We start from the raw sequence: 16,888 nt of genomic DNA, 5'->3' as shown, positions 1-16,888 counted from the left end.
TAAATGAATGCCCTATTAAGGGTTAATGGTAAACTTTATTTCCTTCAACAAAAGTCTATTAATAATTTAATGAGCCATGCGTTATATGATTTAATCTCTGTTACAGAGTCATGCATGAGCCATTCAAAGTCAAAAAGCCGCATGGTGTCTAAAGGAGGATAATGTGACCGTTAAGTGGATTAATGCAATGTGACCCAATATGGATTTTGCCTTTCGACAGGAGAGAGGTTTTCTTAGCATCTCACTATGTGATAGTACATTTTCTTTATTAAGTGACATTTGTCTTAAATCAGTTTGGAATTGTTAGGGTTGGGTTTTGTTGTGTTTTTCCCCGTTTGACCTGTCCCTGTGATTGCCCATTGAGTTCACGTGTCGTTTCCCCGCCCCTGCTTGCTACCTCTTGTGTTACCCTGGTGTTTCTGATTGTCCCGTCAAACCATGTCTGTCTATTAAAACCCTGTGTGTTTGTCAGTCCTTATCGGATACTCTGTTTTTGTCATGCTCATATCCATGACCTGTGATCCTCGTTTCCCCACATCCTCCCCGGCAGGTTTGATATTGTTATTTGATTTCTTTCTTATTTTTTGAGAATCCTGCCGCTTCCTCGTAGGGCAACCGGACTCTCCTGGGACTCTGGTTTCCTCCCACATCCCAAAACATGCAAGGTAGGCTGGTTGAACACTCTATAAATTGTACGAGTGTGAACGCTACTGGTTGTCCGTCTCCTTGTGCCCTGTGGTTTGCCGGCCACCGATTCAAGGTGTCCCCCTCCTGGTGCCCGAGAGGCACCCCCTGCGTTCGTTGTGAAGATTGGCGGTGTGTGAATATAAAAAGTATTCAACTATCTTGGCAATTGGTTAGTCAGGAATTTGATGTGCTGCAGCTAGCAGACTTCACAATCTCTGTGGGAAGGCCACCCTGTCAAATAATCTTAAGTAAACAAAGAATGTTTCAATGTGTCATAGCTTTCATCCGTGTCACAGCCTTCAATCCGTGTCACAGCCTTCAATCCGTGTCACAGCCTTCATCGGTGTCACAGCCTTCATCGGTGTCACAGCCCTGCTGCATCTTTGTCGTAGAGAATTTGTATGTCCTTTGTCATAGAGAATTTGTATGTCCTTTTTCATAGAGAATTTGTATGTCACACAATCTTGCCCTAATTAAACAGTTGATGCAGAAGGAGAGTCGTCGGAGATTGGAGAATGGAGACAGTCGAAGATTGACCGGAGTCTGACGCAGAGTAACTGTCTGTTCTCCCTCCGTGCTCTCCTTCTGCAGAAGCGTCAAAATCTCACTCTTCTGTCTTCGCGTGCTTACTTGTGTTCGACCTTGTGAATGTTCATCGTGGACCGGACACACCCCATCAGAGACAATTGGCAAATCAACTGCCTTGATTGTGTTTCTTATATTGAATAATGTGTTTTTCTACCAAAACAAATTTGGCAAATGTGACCCTAATATCTGTACATTGATTCGGTGATAATGAAAGCATGGCAACATTTCAGATTTTGACTAATCTTGTCTCCAAATCACTGTGTTGATAAGTATTGTATTTTTAAATTAAATTTAAAAGAAAACACATTGTCACCTTTAAAGCGAATCACTTCTCTGCTAATGATGTCACATAAATTTGAATTAAAGATAAGAGGATGAGTAGTAACTTAGGACTCGTGTTATTTGGCTTCCTCTACAGGCCGTGCTATGTCTAGGAAGCACTCGGTGTGTGGATGTTAATACATTTTTGTTTAATCAAATTTTTATTTGTAGAAATGATTTATTTCTTACATATTGAGCAATCTGGGCGGCTTCTAGTCAAGAGCACTCTATAGTGCAGAACGTATTTATTATCTTGGGTTGAAGTTGAAATAAAAAATAATTAAAATTAAATAGAATTAATTGTGCTAGGAACTGAGTTCCCTTTATTCTTTTATCTCTTTAACCATGTAAACTTGTTTATCGAGCGCCGTTCATAACTTATGAAATATGAATCTGCAACTGATTGTAAACTGTGCAGGCATGTATATTAATATTATTATTTAAAATTATTTTGCATGCAGAACATTTTATTTTTCTTATCACTTCATCCTACTCTACTCTATGGTAGCAAAACATTATGTCACATGACTGATTCTGAAATTCATAGATGCAATTAAGTTTTTTCAGGCATAAAAACATTGTGGAAACATGCTCTTCATTGGACAACTATCTTTTTTGGAAAATGTTTTTGGAGCAGATGCAATGGGGTGTTGTTTGTGCCGGATCATGAAACTAACTAGCATTTTGTCACATTTATCGTAACAAACCTGGTGACATTTGTGAACATAGAGATACCTTCGATATCTAAATACTATTTGATGTTAAAATCTATTTATTCATTTTCTGAACCACTTAATCCTCACTAGGGTTGCGGGGGGTTTGTTTGGGGTCTGATGGAACCTATCCCAGGTGACTTCAGGCACGAGGTGGTGGACACCCTGAATTGGTGGCCAGCCAATCACAGTGCATGAGGAGAAAAACAACCAGTCACATTCATACCTAGGATCAATTTAGATTGTCCAACCAGCCTACCATGCATGTTTTTAGAATGTGGGAGAAAACCGGAGTACCTGAAGAAAACCCACTGGGCGCAGGGAGAACATGCAAACTCCCCACAGGTGGACTGACCTAGTTTTGAACCCATGACCCCCAAATGTTACGCCTAGCTCGGTCGTGGAACACGGTTGGACCGATATGCAGGGAAGCAGTCAATGGACGAGTGGAATGGGGTGCTCTCACAAAAACTTTAATTACTTAAGGAGGGTCTTGGGAAAAAATGACTTAGAAATCAAATAACAAAACCAAGCCTGACGTCAATCACATGGGGTAATGAGAAACTTAGCATGGAAACGTGGCATGGTACAAACAAAGCAAACAATTCGACAATGACTAAGAAACACATGAGGTTTAAATAAACAGACAAGGGTTGATCACAAAGTACATGAAGCTGGTCACAAGAGGAAGGGAAGCCCCGAGGGACATAAGAGCCGAAAGGCAAACACACACATACACACCTTCAGATGCAAAAATAAGAGAAACAGTATTCTTTAAAGGACGGGTTCTATTCTTTTATTATTTATAACACACGGTGCTGAAATGTATTCTTCTGCTCAGCATCTATTTTACAATGTTGATCTGCATGGCTGCGCATGTATACTGGACAGTATTTGGAAATCAAAATTGCAGTGGCACTAAAAACACGCTTGAAACAACATAATCTTTTTTGGCACATTTTTCTCTTTTTTTACAAAATGGGTACAAACACCAATACAAAATGCTTGTGCTGTCAACAATTTACAAAAACCTTTTCTTAAAGATTAAACACCTGTGCAATTTTCGATATAACTTTTCATCTGACACTTGTGGATATGGTTTGCCAGAACTCCATGCAACCTTAGTCATGCGGGTTGCAAAATATTCTCACGTTGTATGGTTACTATATTCCGGAAGCGCATTGCATTCACTTAAAAAAACAAAAAACAAAAACAAAACAAAAAAAACACCTGGCCATTTTTCAAAATAATTTATTTTTGGAGTTGTTTTTTTATTTTTTTTCTCCCTCATTTTTCATTTTTAATTCATGAGAAAAAACAGCGAGTTGAAACCCCCCCCACAAAACAACCACTAAAATATATTACTTATAAAAACAGAGTTTTCAAAATAATTACTTTACAAAACAGGCCTATAAGTAAATTGTTTAGAAAAAACATTTAGTGCTTATTAAAATTTATATTTAAAGTGAATGCAATGCGCTTCCATATTATGGAACTCATCTGGACATCATAAAAAAATAAAAACAAAAACAAAAAAAACATGCAAAAATCTCCATTCTTACGTTAACTTGGTCTGTTTGGCGAGCAAAAACTATATTATTTACATTTGGACTTAATAGATTTGGTGAGAAACAACGGTAAAGAAGATACTGCTTGTTTATGAGTCCTGTGCTCTTTCATCATTTGCCATCTTCCCACTCACTGTAGCCTTGAGAAACAGAATATTTCCCAATGGCATAAATTGGGAGCTTTTTGACAGAGAAAGCCATGAGCAATTAACATTTTTAAATTTTATTCCTTGACAGCCATACTCAGAATGTAAAAGTAAAATTATATGAAAATGGGTGCTTTTGTTTTGTAATTTCCACACTTCTAAAGTACAAAAACAAATCGCTGAATTCTTAAATGTTACGTTGTTGCTAATCAACGAGTAATGATGAGAATGTGTATGGACAAAAGAGTCAAAAAAAGCGGCGTTAATGGTACTGTCTGTGCTATAGCGGAGTGTCAACGAAACGCTCCTATTGTTGTGTTCGGTACTCAGCTCTTTAACTAGCAGTTTCCACATTTTATCTTACAGATTAGCGGAGAGCCAAATATCGCTTGAGAGCCATAGATTCGATATTCCTGGCATAAATTAAATTTTTTGGTAATATGCAACATAAGAACAGGTTGTTGTTATGAAAGGTCAATATGTGTTAATGCACTGTTGCAATTGCCCCTTAATCAGACATGGACGTGTTTTTAGAGATTATAAACATCAACAAACTTCTGTTTGTCCTCAGAGAGCGACCAGCTGGAAGGCTATTTGGAATTTCCAAAGGAATTACAACACAGTAATTGCACTCGCATATGTACAGTAAGGCGTAGAAGTCGGTTTGGGTTGACAGAGGCTTCACTCCTTGTACTAACAAAACTCAAATAGAATGGCAGAGGTATGGCTGTGTTAGTTTGTTCAAAACCAATCAGGTTCTCTTCACCATGGCTTTTTAGTCTGGCATACCTCACTGATTTGTTGGTCTCACTAGCAGGAGTGAGAGAGAAAAGCAAAATCACATGTGAATCATGTTGACAAATGTATATACAGAAAGATTCTGTATGATATACAATATTGGTGTGTCAGAAAAAAATCATAGATAGTGGAAAGTAACAGCTGTGTTTATTTTGTGAGGATATCTGTCAGGTGGAGGAGCAACCGGGAGATAAGCGATAATCTGTTAGGTAGGAAACATCATTTCTTGCTTTTATTATGATTGCGCTTGAAGTTGGCAGGAGTTGCTGTCAGGTTTTGCACTGCAAAATGTAATCTGTATTTGTTTGCCTCTGAATTATGAGATTCGAACCCTGTTCACCTGAATGATTATATCATAACTTCTCTCTTATACACATATTTTCATTGTTTCATCAGTGTCTCATGTCACATCTGGATGAAAATAATTAAACTCTGCTTGCCAATTAACCTTGTTTCATACTAGTCATGCAGCTACAAAATAGTCACCACAGAAGAGTTTTGCACACTACTTTCGGGATCCATTTGCCTTTTTGAATAATTTAAGCGTACCATTGAGAAGTCTTTCATTTCTGTTCACGATTGGAGCCGTGTAAAATAACAAGCCTATAAGCAGAGCTGCCGTTTCAGTCAGTCTCAGCAAAAGTTCTTATAATAGGAGATATGTGTTAAAGAGTCTGATTTAACAAGCCAACTTCGATATGGTACTTCATAACAAACTTGCCGACTTTAACTTCTGCATGAAAACTTTTGAACATGGAGTCAAAGACTTCAGGGCATCATTTCAGATGACTGTTGAAGTGTGCCTGAACAGAGACAGATTGAGGGACTGAGAAATCCCTGAATGAGGCCCAAATCCCTCATTCTCAGCGAGCACCAATATTTTTATATTTAGATATTCTCAAGAAACATCATTGAATCAATCAAAATAAGAAGACAAGCAAGGAAAAGAGCAATGGTTTGAATAGGCATAACAATTGAATTCCTCTCGTGTGTTCATTTACTTTGTATTTGCAAAGTTGTATGATTTTTTTTTTACCAGAGTTGAAAAAGAGATGTAAAATGTTCAATTGAATGGATATGCATGCAAATCTCAGGACCTTCAAGGCTAACTAACTATCCTCATCGACTCACATTAGACTGGACACGCTTCTGCTGAGAACCAGTCATGTTAGGTTATGATTAATGCAAGCTCAAAACAAACACAGCTGCTAGCGAAGCCACAACAAAGACACTTCTCTATGACGGTCCCAACTTGCATTGTTGTGATTTCTACAGCCACATTCAAGTTGGATGCCATCTGAGGACACACCTATAATATTTAATACATTTTTGATTGGTCCATATTGGCCAGTGAAGTGCATGCAGACATAACATGCCCCTCGTTTGCCAGTGAAATATCTGGCACCTCACACAGCTACCATAGTCGTAAAGGACAATGGGAAGGTCTGAATTAAAGGGTCAGGAAAATGGAAACTTATCCTGAGTTAGAGGGAGTCTGTTAAAATACGCACCACTCAAGGCACTTTTACTTTTCTTTCTTTCTTTTTTTGTGTTTTTAAACAAAAGTGCTTCTATTGTATGTAATTCAGGTTCAAGAGAGAATAAACCAGGGACGTCCAAATATGAGGAACTGTCATATGGGCTCTTGACCTTTTTGTCCCCTAGACAATGATGCTGAAACCTATATCTTCTGGAGAGAGGCAGGCGGGGACTGACAGAGAGAGGAAAGTGAAAATCTTCAGGAGTAATGAACTACTCTTGTAGAGAGAAAAGGAAAAAACATCACAAACTTAATAAAAAACACTGGGAATAAAGGCACAAAAACAAATCTGACAGAAATGGCTGAAGCCATAATTGGGCTATGAAACCCAGCTATTCAAAGCTTCTGCTCAGTCAAATATGGAACAGCGCTAGACTTCTGGAGTTTTAATTTGATTGGTTGATCGGTCTTTGTGAACTTTATTGTTTTCGGTAATAACCCCCGGTGTTGACTGGACTGAGCCATCCTGGCCAGTCGACAGAATGAGGGTGAGTGAGCTTAATTCTCCTCCCCCCCTCCATACATGTCAGCCAGTTTCTTAAAGCGGGGCCCCCATTCATTGAGGTAGTCATAGTCCTGCTCCCCCGTACTGGAGGAGTTGAGAGAACTGACCGATCCAATAGTGGAGCCACTACCCTCATAATCAAACACCAGCAGAGAGTCATATGGGGGTGCCGTGGGGTCATTGTCAGCTGCTCGCAGCCCCTGAAAAAACAAGAATAAGAATGAATTGTCAGTGTGTCTCTTAAAAGGGAAAATAACAAATTGGTCCTGTTTACCTCAGTTTAAACACTCGTTTGATAAATTTACACACACAAAAAATCATTTTGCAAATGTGGCCGAGTGGTTAGCATGTCTCCTCACAACTTTGTAATCGTGGGTTACAATCTTCCTGTGTGGAGTTTGCATGTTCTCTCTGAGCTTGTGTGGTTTTTCTCCGGTTACTTTGGTAGCCTCCCACATCTCAAAAACATGTGTTAGGCTGGTTGACAACATTAAATTGCACCTATGTATGAGTGTGAGCATGAATTGTTGTTTGTCTCATTGTGCCCTGTGATTGGTTAGCAACCAATTCACGGTGTCCCTCACCTACTGCCAATAGTTGGCTGCGATAGGCTCCAGCACCCCTTGAAACCCTTGTGAGGATAAGTGAAAACGGAGGACCCATCTGGGATCGAACCATTGACCACAGAACTCTGAGGCAGATTCTGTAACCACGTGCTCACTGGGCCGCCCATAATTCAATATTTTCAAAACCTAAATGCCCAAGAACTCATCAAGATTAGTTTATGCTAATAAGTATTTTGCCGAATAGTTTCAGTACAGTATATAAATTGGGAGACAAAATGAATTGGTTGCCAGCCAATCGCATGGCACAAGGAGACGGACAACCATATCATGAACCGTCCGTTCGACGAACTGTCCGTCGACCAAACGTCCGTCGACCAAATGTCTGTTGGCGAAACGTACGGTCACGGTCTGGGTATGATATCATATTTTGGGGCCATATCTTGAACCACCGCTTAAAATATATAAACAAATGTTTCCTTTTTTAACAACTTTGATGATGGATAGTCACCAAATGAAGTCGCACAAAAAGACAAATTCCAGTGAATTCCTGTATAATTAATAAGTGTGTCTTTTTGGGCAATGCTTAAAGGTCACCTGCTTCTGAGTGTGACAAATGAGCGTTTTGAAGTGGAAGCTGGGCAGGTGACGGCGACAGCATCTACTTCACAAAAAAGCAACGGACAGAACCAAAACTGCCTTTATCCCATGGGACCCAGTGGGTGGCAGGGAACATGCATGTTTGTTGTGTTTGTGTATTAACAGGCTGCTGGAACAAGTTCAGGAGGGTGTGTGGGTATTCGTGTGTGTGTATGAGAGACAAGGTTGGATAGATCAAAGCTGAACAGCTGCCAACACCTCTCGAGTGTGAACATAGTGTCACGAATCCATCAATCAGCATTTTCTCACATCAGCGTGCCTCCCGACATTCAAGTTGTGTGGGTGCGTGTGTGTTTGTGAATGCAAAAATCTAAAGCTCACGTGATGAGCAAAACTAAAAATCAGCAAAATTGGTTCTATTTATGGCCAAAATAGAGACCACATACTGAACATGGAAATGTAGCGTATATGGCCAGTGAAAAGCAAGTCTGCCGAAGACAATTGTAACAGCACGTGCCGATTTTTCTTTCTCGAGTGTTCACCTCATGTATAAAGTCTCCAATGTCGCCAGGATGAGGCACAACAGGCCTAATAGGGTACTGGGATTCCGGGATGATTGGCCGTTCATCCACCCTGCGGACACCAGGAGGTTTGCTGATGATGTGTTCCAAAGAGTCGGGCTGTTGCAGCTGGCTCAGGTCGTAGTCCTACAAGTCCGTAGAGTGACACGGAGGTAATCGGTACAAGAGGTCATTTTAGAGTGCGCACGAGACTGTTGTCACTTGGGATCTCACCTGATCCTCCTCTCCACCTCCCTCTTCATCATATTTCAGTATGTTGTCCCTGACATCATCCTCGGGGTCAATGAGCAATTGTTTGGTGTGCCTCTCTTTCTCCCTGCGCTTGATCCACACCACAAACAGTAAGACCATGCCTGCAAAAAAACAAACAATGTATGCTCAGTGGTTGAGATAATACAATTTGTTTTTTATTGAACCTCATCTACCAGGGAAATCAAAGTCTTGGTTACATTTTAGGTAAATTGGGCCTTCACGGTGGCCGAGTGGTTTGCGTGTGGAGTTCGCATGTTCTCCCCAGACATGCCTGTGTTTCTCCAGGTACTTCGGTTTGAGTTTGAGTGTGTAGCCAAAGGCTAATTCCCATCTTTACGCCCTTGTACAGGTTGATGTTAAAAACACAAGATAAAATAAATAAGGCAATCGTAGGGAGGATGTGGAGAGAAAAAAACAACAACCCAAAAACAAGCAGGCTAAACTGGTTGAAAACTCTAAATTGCCCCTCAGTATGAAATGGACAACTTTATTCATCTCGTATTCGGGAAATTTCATTGTGACAGTAGCAAGAAGGTGATTAGACAGAACAACAAAGCAAAAGCACAAAGTACAAATCAAATCAAAGTAAATGGGATCATAAAGAATCACCAAATCAAATCATTAAGACAGAAAAGCAGCAACAACACAAAAATGAGTAAGAGTGGACGGAGCTACCGCCACCGGCTGCCACTTGTACGGCGCCATCTTGGTTGCGGTAGCAAAGACGGATACAGACGTTGTAAAGTTGGACAAAAACTGGAACCACACACAGGAAGTCTTCCACAAGATGGGAAACTTCTGCAGACTGAGACCGAGGTAGAGAATATGCAGAGTCACTCTTCCAAGCTTATCCGCACAGTTCCTCAGTAGTCTTGGCCTCCGATTCAGGGTGTCCACCTCCTGGTGCACATAGTTGGCTGAATAGGATGCTCTGCGGCCCTTGTAAGCAAAGGTGGTTCGGAAAATGAATGAATAAAAAACTATTCAACTGTCTTGGCATTCAATTTAGGTTAGTTAGTTAGGAATTTCATGTGCTGCTGCTGGCAAAGACTTCAGAATCCCGGTGGAAAGACCAATCATACCCAATTGGCAAATGAACTGCTTTGATTCTGTTTCTTGTATTGAATAATGCTTTTTTTTTCTTAAATAAAAACACATTTGGCAAATGTGACCCAAACATCTGCACATTAAATCGGTGATAATAAAAGCGTGGTAACGTTTCAGATTCGGAGTAATGCAAATCTGAAAATCACTGTTTGAAAAATAATTTATTTTTGAATTAAACTGAAAAGTAAATATATTGTCACATTTAAATGTAGCTAGCTATGATGTCACATAATTTTTAATATATTACCTTTAACTACCAAAATTCTCTGATTACAAATCACTTCTTTTTTTCACTCCATTGAAGTAGGCTCATTGAACACTAAATTGCTCATCTCTTTGTGCCCTGCGATTGGCTAGCCATCAATTCAGTGTCCCTTGCCCCATACCCAAAGTTGGCTAGGAGAGGCTCCACCATCCCCCGCAACTCTCGTGAGGATAAGCGGTGTGGAAAATGAATGTGGAAGTAATGTGTGTGTATGACCTTGAATGATCATCATGATCCTTATAACACTGAAGAAATAATAATTAAAAAATCATTACCACACAATGTTATCAATTTTGAATAATCTTATTATCATTTGTTACAGGGCTGTATGAAAATAACTGGGACTGAATTGAAAAATACAGTAATATGAAGAGACAATCAGGTGTCTCTTCAATGTTTTTGTTTTGTCCAGATAAAATGGACAACAATGTGTTTTCAAATCCCTTAGCAGCAAAAATTGATTTGTCTAGGTCTGGCAGCGACTTTTTTCCAATTGTTGGGGAATGTCAAGATTTTCAGCTGTCGGACCTCCATTTTCTTTAAGAATCTGAAAATCATTTGTCCAAACCTCACGTCATATTGTGTCAAAGAAAATCTAATTCAGATCTCGGCATTCAATGAAATACGAAACAAACACGCAGGATTGCATTGTTAACCTAATATTATGTTTGTAAAACAAGTGGGTTTTCGTGTTAATCGTGTTAATACAGTAACAAAATAGTACACATAGAGAAAAATACCCAACCTCATAGGAAAAAAACAGATCAGTTTTGAATTCAGTTGTCAGACGTAAATGGAAAAAAAAAACGTCCGTTATCATTGATGAATTGCAGCAATTCCAGACTATATACAATGTTTTCTATCCTGAATGTGTAGGATGTAAGGCAACTGTTGCTGTTATTAATCAAAGTTAAGTCTACCCAGGGGTCAGTAATGTTGCTAAGGCAGCCTGAACACGAGGTTGGAACCAATCACCATCGTTCATTTTAAATACAGTGGTGCCTCGAGAAAAGAGCTTAATGTATTCCGGGACTGAGCTCGTATGTCAATTTAACTCAAATGAACGTTTCCTAAAGAAATTAACTAAAAACAAATTAATTTGTTCCAACCCTCTGAAAAAACACCAAAAACAGGATATTGGATTGTATAAACATTTTTATTTGTTCTAATTCGCCATCTATTAAGAAAGTAACAAATAACTAGTTGTTTAATAGTACTAAAATGTGTTTAATTGTACTAAAATTAGACGGATTTCGGAGAGGGGAGAGAGGGAGGGACAGAGAGAGAGAGAGAGAGGGTGAGGGAGAGAGAGACTTTTTGCATGGCAATGCGCTTGTAACATAACATAAACAAATTTAAATGAACTTGGATTACGATGCAGACACTCAAAAATAAGTTTAATCAGAGCTTGCACTAAACTTAATTCAAATTTTGTTTTACATTTTTATACCTTTCTTCTCCCGAGTTGGCTCTATTTGCCCCACCTCCACCCTGACTTTCAGATGCAACCTATCGAGGGTTGTTTGCTTTTGTCGTCTCTTCAAAATATTCCAAAAATGATGCACACAAATGGCCTCACAATAGGATAACGCACGACCACTTGCCAACTTGCCCGGGAAGTAGTACTCCTCTCGTATTAGCGAACAAGCTCCGCTATTCGCACTGACTAACGGTAAAAAAACACAGAAAAAATGCAACGCTCCGTCCGCCCAGTGCTTGCAGAGACATTACACGAGGGAGTTGCGACCAGAGAGACATTACATGAGGGAGTTGCGACCAGAGACATTACATGAGGGAGTTGCGGGGAGAGAGACAGTGCCGATGATGTTCTTATGAACAGCCTCTCGCGTCCGCTACATGCTCATATATCAAAATGTATCTTGTATCTCAAGATAAATATTTGCTCGAAATTTTACTCTTATCTCAAATTGCTCGTATGTCGGTGCACTCATATGTCGAGGTATTACTGTATGTGTTTTGGTGTCTATGGTAGTCAAAAAGCTGCAAGGTATTGTGCGATCTGTGCAACCGATACTCACTGAGCAGAATGATGATGCATATCAGGATGGAGATGATTGCACCGGTTCCCAGGCCGGCAGCTGCCACAGCGCCTACAGTGGTGCAGTCTCCATTTGGATCACATGGACAAACCTTTACTTTGATGACTGATCTGTTATACAAGGTAGGGTTTCCAGAATCTGACACAGTTATGGGAACCTCATACATGCCCGGCTCCAAATACACCTGATACCGCAGACTGAGACGGGCATAGTAACCTGTGTAAGAGGAAGGAAAACATTGTCAAATTTGCTAAATATTTAAAACATATAGTAAACAACACTATCATTTATGTACAAGCACACACCATTTCCATAACTTACTTGTCCTGACATTAAGACAGCTATGGTAAATTTAGATCAATTAATTTTAATGAACAGTTTTTGGGGGATTCTGGGTGTAAAACAAACAAAACAAAACACAAACTGACATTGGGCTGTCGAGACTTGGAGGTAGAATTGACGACAAATATTTGCTTTTCCAATTGTACAATAATTAACAATACAAAATGGTTTTGCAGAATTATTTTGCACCTGATGGTGCAAGGGTTCATTACGTCACTGGAAATATGAAGGTGCTTGAGTTCAAATTCCTCTCAGGTGTGAAAATAAGCATGAAAGGTTGTTGGTCTCTAAGTGTAACTTTGTGATTGATTGCCTTTTCCTTTAAGTCAGCTGGGATAATCCCCAGCTTCTTCTATTTTGAGACATCCTAAATTGAATAAATAAAGGATAGTTAGACATGTTTTTACTATGTAGTAGTAGAAAAGCTGTGAATTAGACCAAGCTCTACAATTAAATTATTTGTAATATATCTGAATGAGAAGTAATGATGATAAAGAATTTATTTTTAAATTGCCTTCCTAAGGCACAGGCATCAAATTTCATGTATAGGTTTTCTAGCCCTTTTTTAAGCAGTTTACTATTTTTTCCAAGAAATTATATATACAGTCGTATCTCTACTTATGAATGCCTCCAGGTACGACATTTTATGGTTGTGAAACCTTTTGAAATGCAAATGAGTGCCTCAAGAATACAAAACAAAATCCAAGTTACGAAAACGTCAATAGATTTCCTGTATCCGTTATTTTATTTTGAAATTGTCGCGATGCATTGCTTCTTGCTTGAGAATTTTACTACACTCTAGTTGGCTGTCTCACAACAACCACTCTCCATGTTTCAAGATTTTTCAATCTCCTTTTGCCCGCCGTTCGTGGCAGAGTAAGGCAACTTTTGGCTCTGGCTTAGGAGGAAGGACAGGAGCAACAACAGCTAACATAAACAACGGCTGCAGGAGACAACAGCTATCAGCTGCAGGAGGTGACAGGGAGATGTCTCTGTCACTGCTCCGCTACCCGGAGATGATCCAGGATTAAAGGAGCGAAACATCAGCGGTGGTTCCTGGCTGATGGCCCTGCAGCTGACCCGTGGGCACTGGAGGAGGTGCGGCAGGCAGCAATGCCAAGCAGGGTAAAAACACCTACTTGTACATCAACTATATATATATATATATATATATATATATATATATATATATATATATATATATATATATATATATATATATATATATATACATATATATTTGATGTACAGGTAGATGTTTTTTTATATATAAAGCCATGACCTGATGTTTTGTTATCATATTTTTGTTTGTTTTCTTCCAAGGGAACTTGTTTTTTTTCCTTTTAATTTTCAATCATTTATTTAATGGTTTAGGCCAGCGGTGGTCAATACGTTGATCACGATCTACCAGTCGATCGCCAAATTCGACTTAGTAGATAACATGGCAGTAAGATTTTATCCTCGTATTGAAATGTATAAAAATTGATATGGGATTTAAGTTTCCAAACACCGCTATCGTGCGTCCAAGCACGATTGCTACATCCCCACATGATGCAGTGTTTAAAAGAATATCAAACTACATAACTCCTGAGCTTTTTCCTTGGCCTGGAAAAAAAGGTAGATTGCACTATGTTGGCTCCTTGAAAAGTAGATCTTGGAGCAAAAAAAGTTTGAGCACCTCTGGTGTACGCTTTACAGGGTTACAGGCTTTTATATCTTCCAACAATGAAACTACACAAACAGTTGAAAGGCCTTCAATTGTTGTCACAGCTTTAATGTTTTTATTTAATTATTTTTTGTAATGAAATAACTTTCTGTCTACCACTGATAGCAATAGACATCCAATCTATCTTGATCATTCACACTGAAACATGATTATTCAATGTCAGCCATCCAAGATCAAACTAATTTTACCTTTATTGCTGTCAATGGCAGTGAATACGTTATGCGTTTTTTGCAAGCGAATGACAAATTGATTTTGATCCTGAGGAAAAAATAGATTTTCATCCTCTGCTAGCCTCCCCAATGAAAAAGCGAGGGAGTGGAGATTCTCTATGACGGATAAATATTGTCCTATATTTGGAGGGATTTGGATGTTTTGGGATTGTCTCTCACCACTGATTCGTGTAATTGTCCAGTTGGGTCTGATGCCAGGAGGATAAGTAGGTAGCTCAAAGACAAAAGGCCCAGCATTGGAGTCAGTATCAGCGTCCATGGCAGTGATGTTGACACCGTTGGCATTCTTGTTCATCTGCTCACAGATCTGAGACTCCTTGGGAATGAGCGCTGGAGGGTTGTCATTAATATCTATCAGATAGATCTGCAGTGTGCCGGTCCCGCTGGCTGGAGGAGAGCCTGAAAGCAAAAATAAGAGGGATCATGTCAGAAGGAAAACATGCCAAGAGAAGATAGGCACTATGAAAAGCAAAGGGAAGGGGGCTGATGTTTTTGGGCCCATCAGTTTAAGGCTGACGGATTGAATCCCAAATAGCAAAGGGGGGACAAAATGAAGATGAAGAGGTCATGATGCTGTTTGTAGAACGGGAAGGGAGTTTCTTTCTGACAGAAATACTTTTGACAGCGGTGCTCAAAAACTCCTCAGTTAGCCTTGCAGGCAAATCAAACGCATCAGGGTCGATAAAGACGAGGCTGCAGCTCTTCTTCGCTCACCAAAAGATCTGCATAATGATGAATGTAATACAATAAAACAAGTCCTTGCCTGTGTTTTTTAAACACTACCAAAAATGTAGAATAAATGCATTTTTGTCTGCCAATATAATAAAAGTGATGAATATGTCCTGAATTTGGTGTTCTCTTATAGTTCTATATTCTCACTTTTTACATAAAAAGCCTTGAAAACACTTCTTAACTAAGTTTCATCTCTGAAAGTATATTGTATCAATGCCAGTTTGCTTCATGGTTGGCACATCTTAGAACATTTCCCTACTCCAAAATAGTACTGCCAGTAACGCAATGCACTGAAGACATAAACTATCTTTGAAGCCTAACAATGGTCTCCAATATTTTTTGGCAGGCTGAACAAACGTAAAATTATCATCCACTTATTCAAGAGTTTTGATGGTTTAATCTCATTTTATCTGAGGTCAGGTTGCGGGAGCAGCAGCTTCAGAAGGGAAGCCCAGACTTCCCCCTCCCCAGCCACCTCATCCGGGAGGATTTAAAAGTGTACCCGGGCCATCCAGGAGACAGAATCCCTCCAGCGTGTCCCAGGTAAGCCCCGAGGCCTCCTCCTGGTGGGATGTGCCCTTAACATCTCAGAATGGAGGCGTCCAGGGAGTATCATAATCAGATGCATGTGCCAACTCATCTGACCCTCAATCTCTCTCGAACCCTCCCAGATGACCACACTTCTCACCTTATCTCTAAGGAAGAGTCATGTCTCCCGCCTCGTCCCAGACATGAGAGAAGCTGTTATTTCAGTATCTGGTATCTTGTTCTTTCAGTCATGACCCACAGCTCGTGACCATATATGAGGATGGGGACGTGGATCGACCGGTAAAAGGAGAGCTTTGCCTTTCGGCTTCACCACGATAGACTGATCGAGAGTCTGCATCACTGCAGATGCTGCACCAATCGTCCAATCGATACGGTGCCTGTTACTCTTTCAGCCTGATGGCATCCCTTACCGCTGGTGTGCGTACACCAGTAGGTTTTGGGGTTGAAACGTCTGGTGGACACTCTGGGCATTCCCAGCAGACCCTCAAAATAAAATAAAAATAGAGTGATCAACACCGCCCAGAAGATCATCGGCTGCCCTCTGCCCTCACTGGATGACATTGCCAGCCCTCGCTACCTCAGCAGAGCCGGGAACATTGTCAGGGACCAATACCACCCTGGTCACAACCTGTTCCAGCTACTGCCCTCTGGCAGACGCTACAGGTCTCACAAAGCACGGACAAATAGACTTAAGGACAGTTTTTTTCCCACAGCCATCAGGACTCTGAACTTGCGTCAGCACGACACACAATCCCTTCTGTGCAATAACTTTGGGGTGTGCAATAACAATGCCCAATATCTTAGATTGTGCAATATTTTAGAATTTACCGAGCCAGGATGTGACTTTTTATACTTTTATATTACTATTTATGTTTTTTTTTACTGGGAAATTGCACTTTGTGGAGTAGTACCACCAATTTCGTTATACGCAGCTGTGTATGATGACAATAAAGGCTTTTTGGTTTTGATTTTTGATTTGAAATATAATTTAGGAATATAGCCATACTTTACTCAC

General features: G+C 39.9%; 2 protein-coding genes across 3 annotated transcripts in view; one reads left to right on the top strand and one right to left on the bottom strand.

Moving 5' to 3' along the window:
• LOC144079136 (cadherin-like protein 26) overlaps positions 1–16,888 on the top strand; it is a 233,655-nt gene that overhangs the window by 52,262 nt on the left and 164,505 nt on the right. The gene's annotated exons all lie outside the window — the stretch shown is intronic.
• LOC144079002 (cadherin-4-like) overlaps positions 3,089–16,888 on the bottom strand; it is a 248,095-nt gene continuing 234,295 nt past the window's right edge. For both annotated transcript variants that reach the window (XM_077607562.1, XM_077607632.1), the window contains 5 exons: positions 14,752–14,991; positions 12,274–12,510; positions 8,824–8,963; positions 8,572–8,736; positions 3,089–7,066 (listed from right to left, as the gene is read on the bottom strand). In XM_077607562.1, coding sequence (XP_077463688.1) covers positions 6,860–7,066; positions 8,572–8,736; positions 8,824–8,963; positions 12,274–12,510; positions 14,752–14,991 — 989 coding nt within the window. In that variant the 3' untranslated portion in view covers positions 3,089–6,859. The remainder of the gene's footprint in view (positions 7,067–8,571; positions 8,737–8,823; positions 8,964–12,273; positions 12,511–14,751; positions 14,992–16,888) is intronic.

The sequence above is a fragment of the Stigmatopora argus genome, chromosome 1 (assembly GCF_051989625.1).
Source record: "Stigmatopora argus isolate UIUO_Sarg chromosome 1, RoL_Sarg_1.0, whole genome shotgun sequence".
NCBI classification, from domain to species: Eukaryota; Metazoa; Chordata; class Actinopteri; order Syngnathiformes; family Syngnathidae; genus Stigmatopora; species Stigmatopora argus.
Note: the sequence above shows the minus strand (reverse complement) of the source record. Positions and strands in the feature narration are given on the sequence as shown.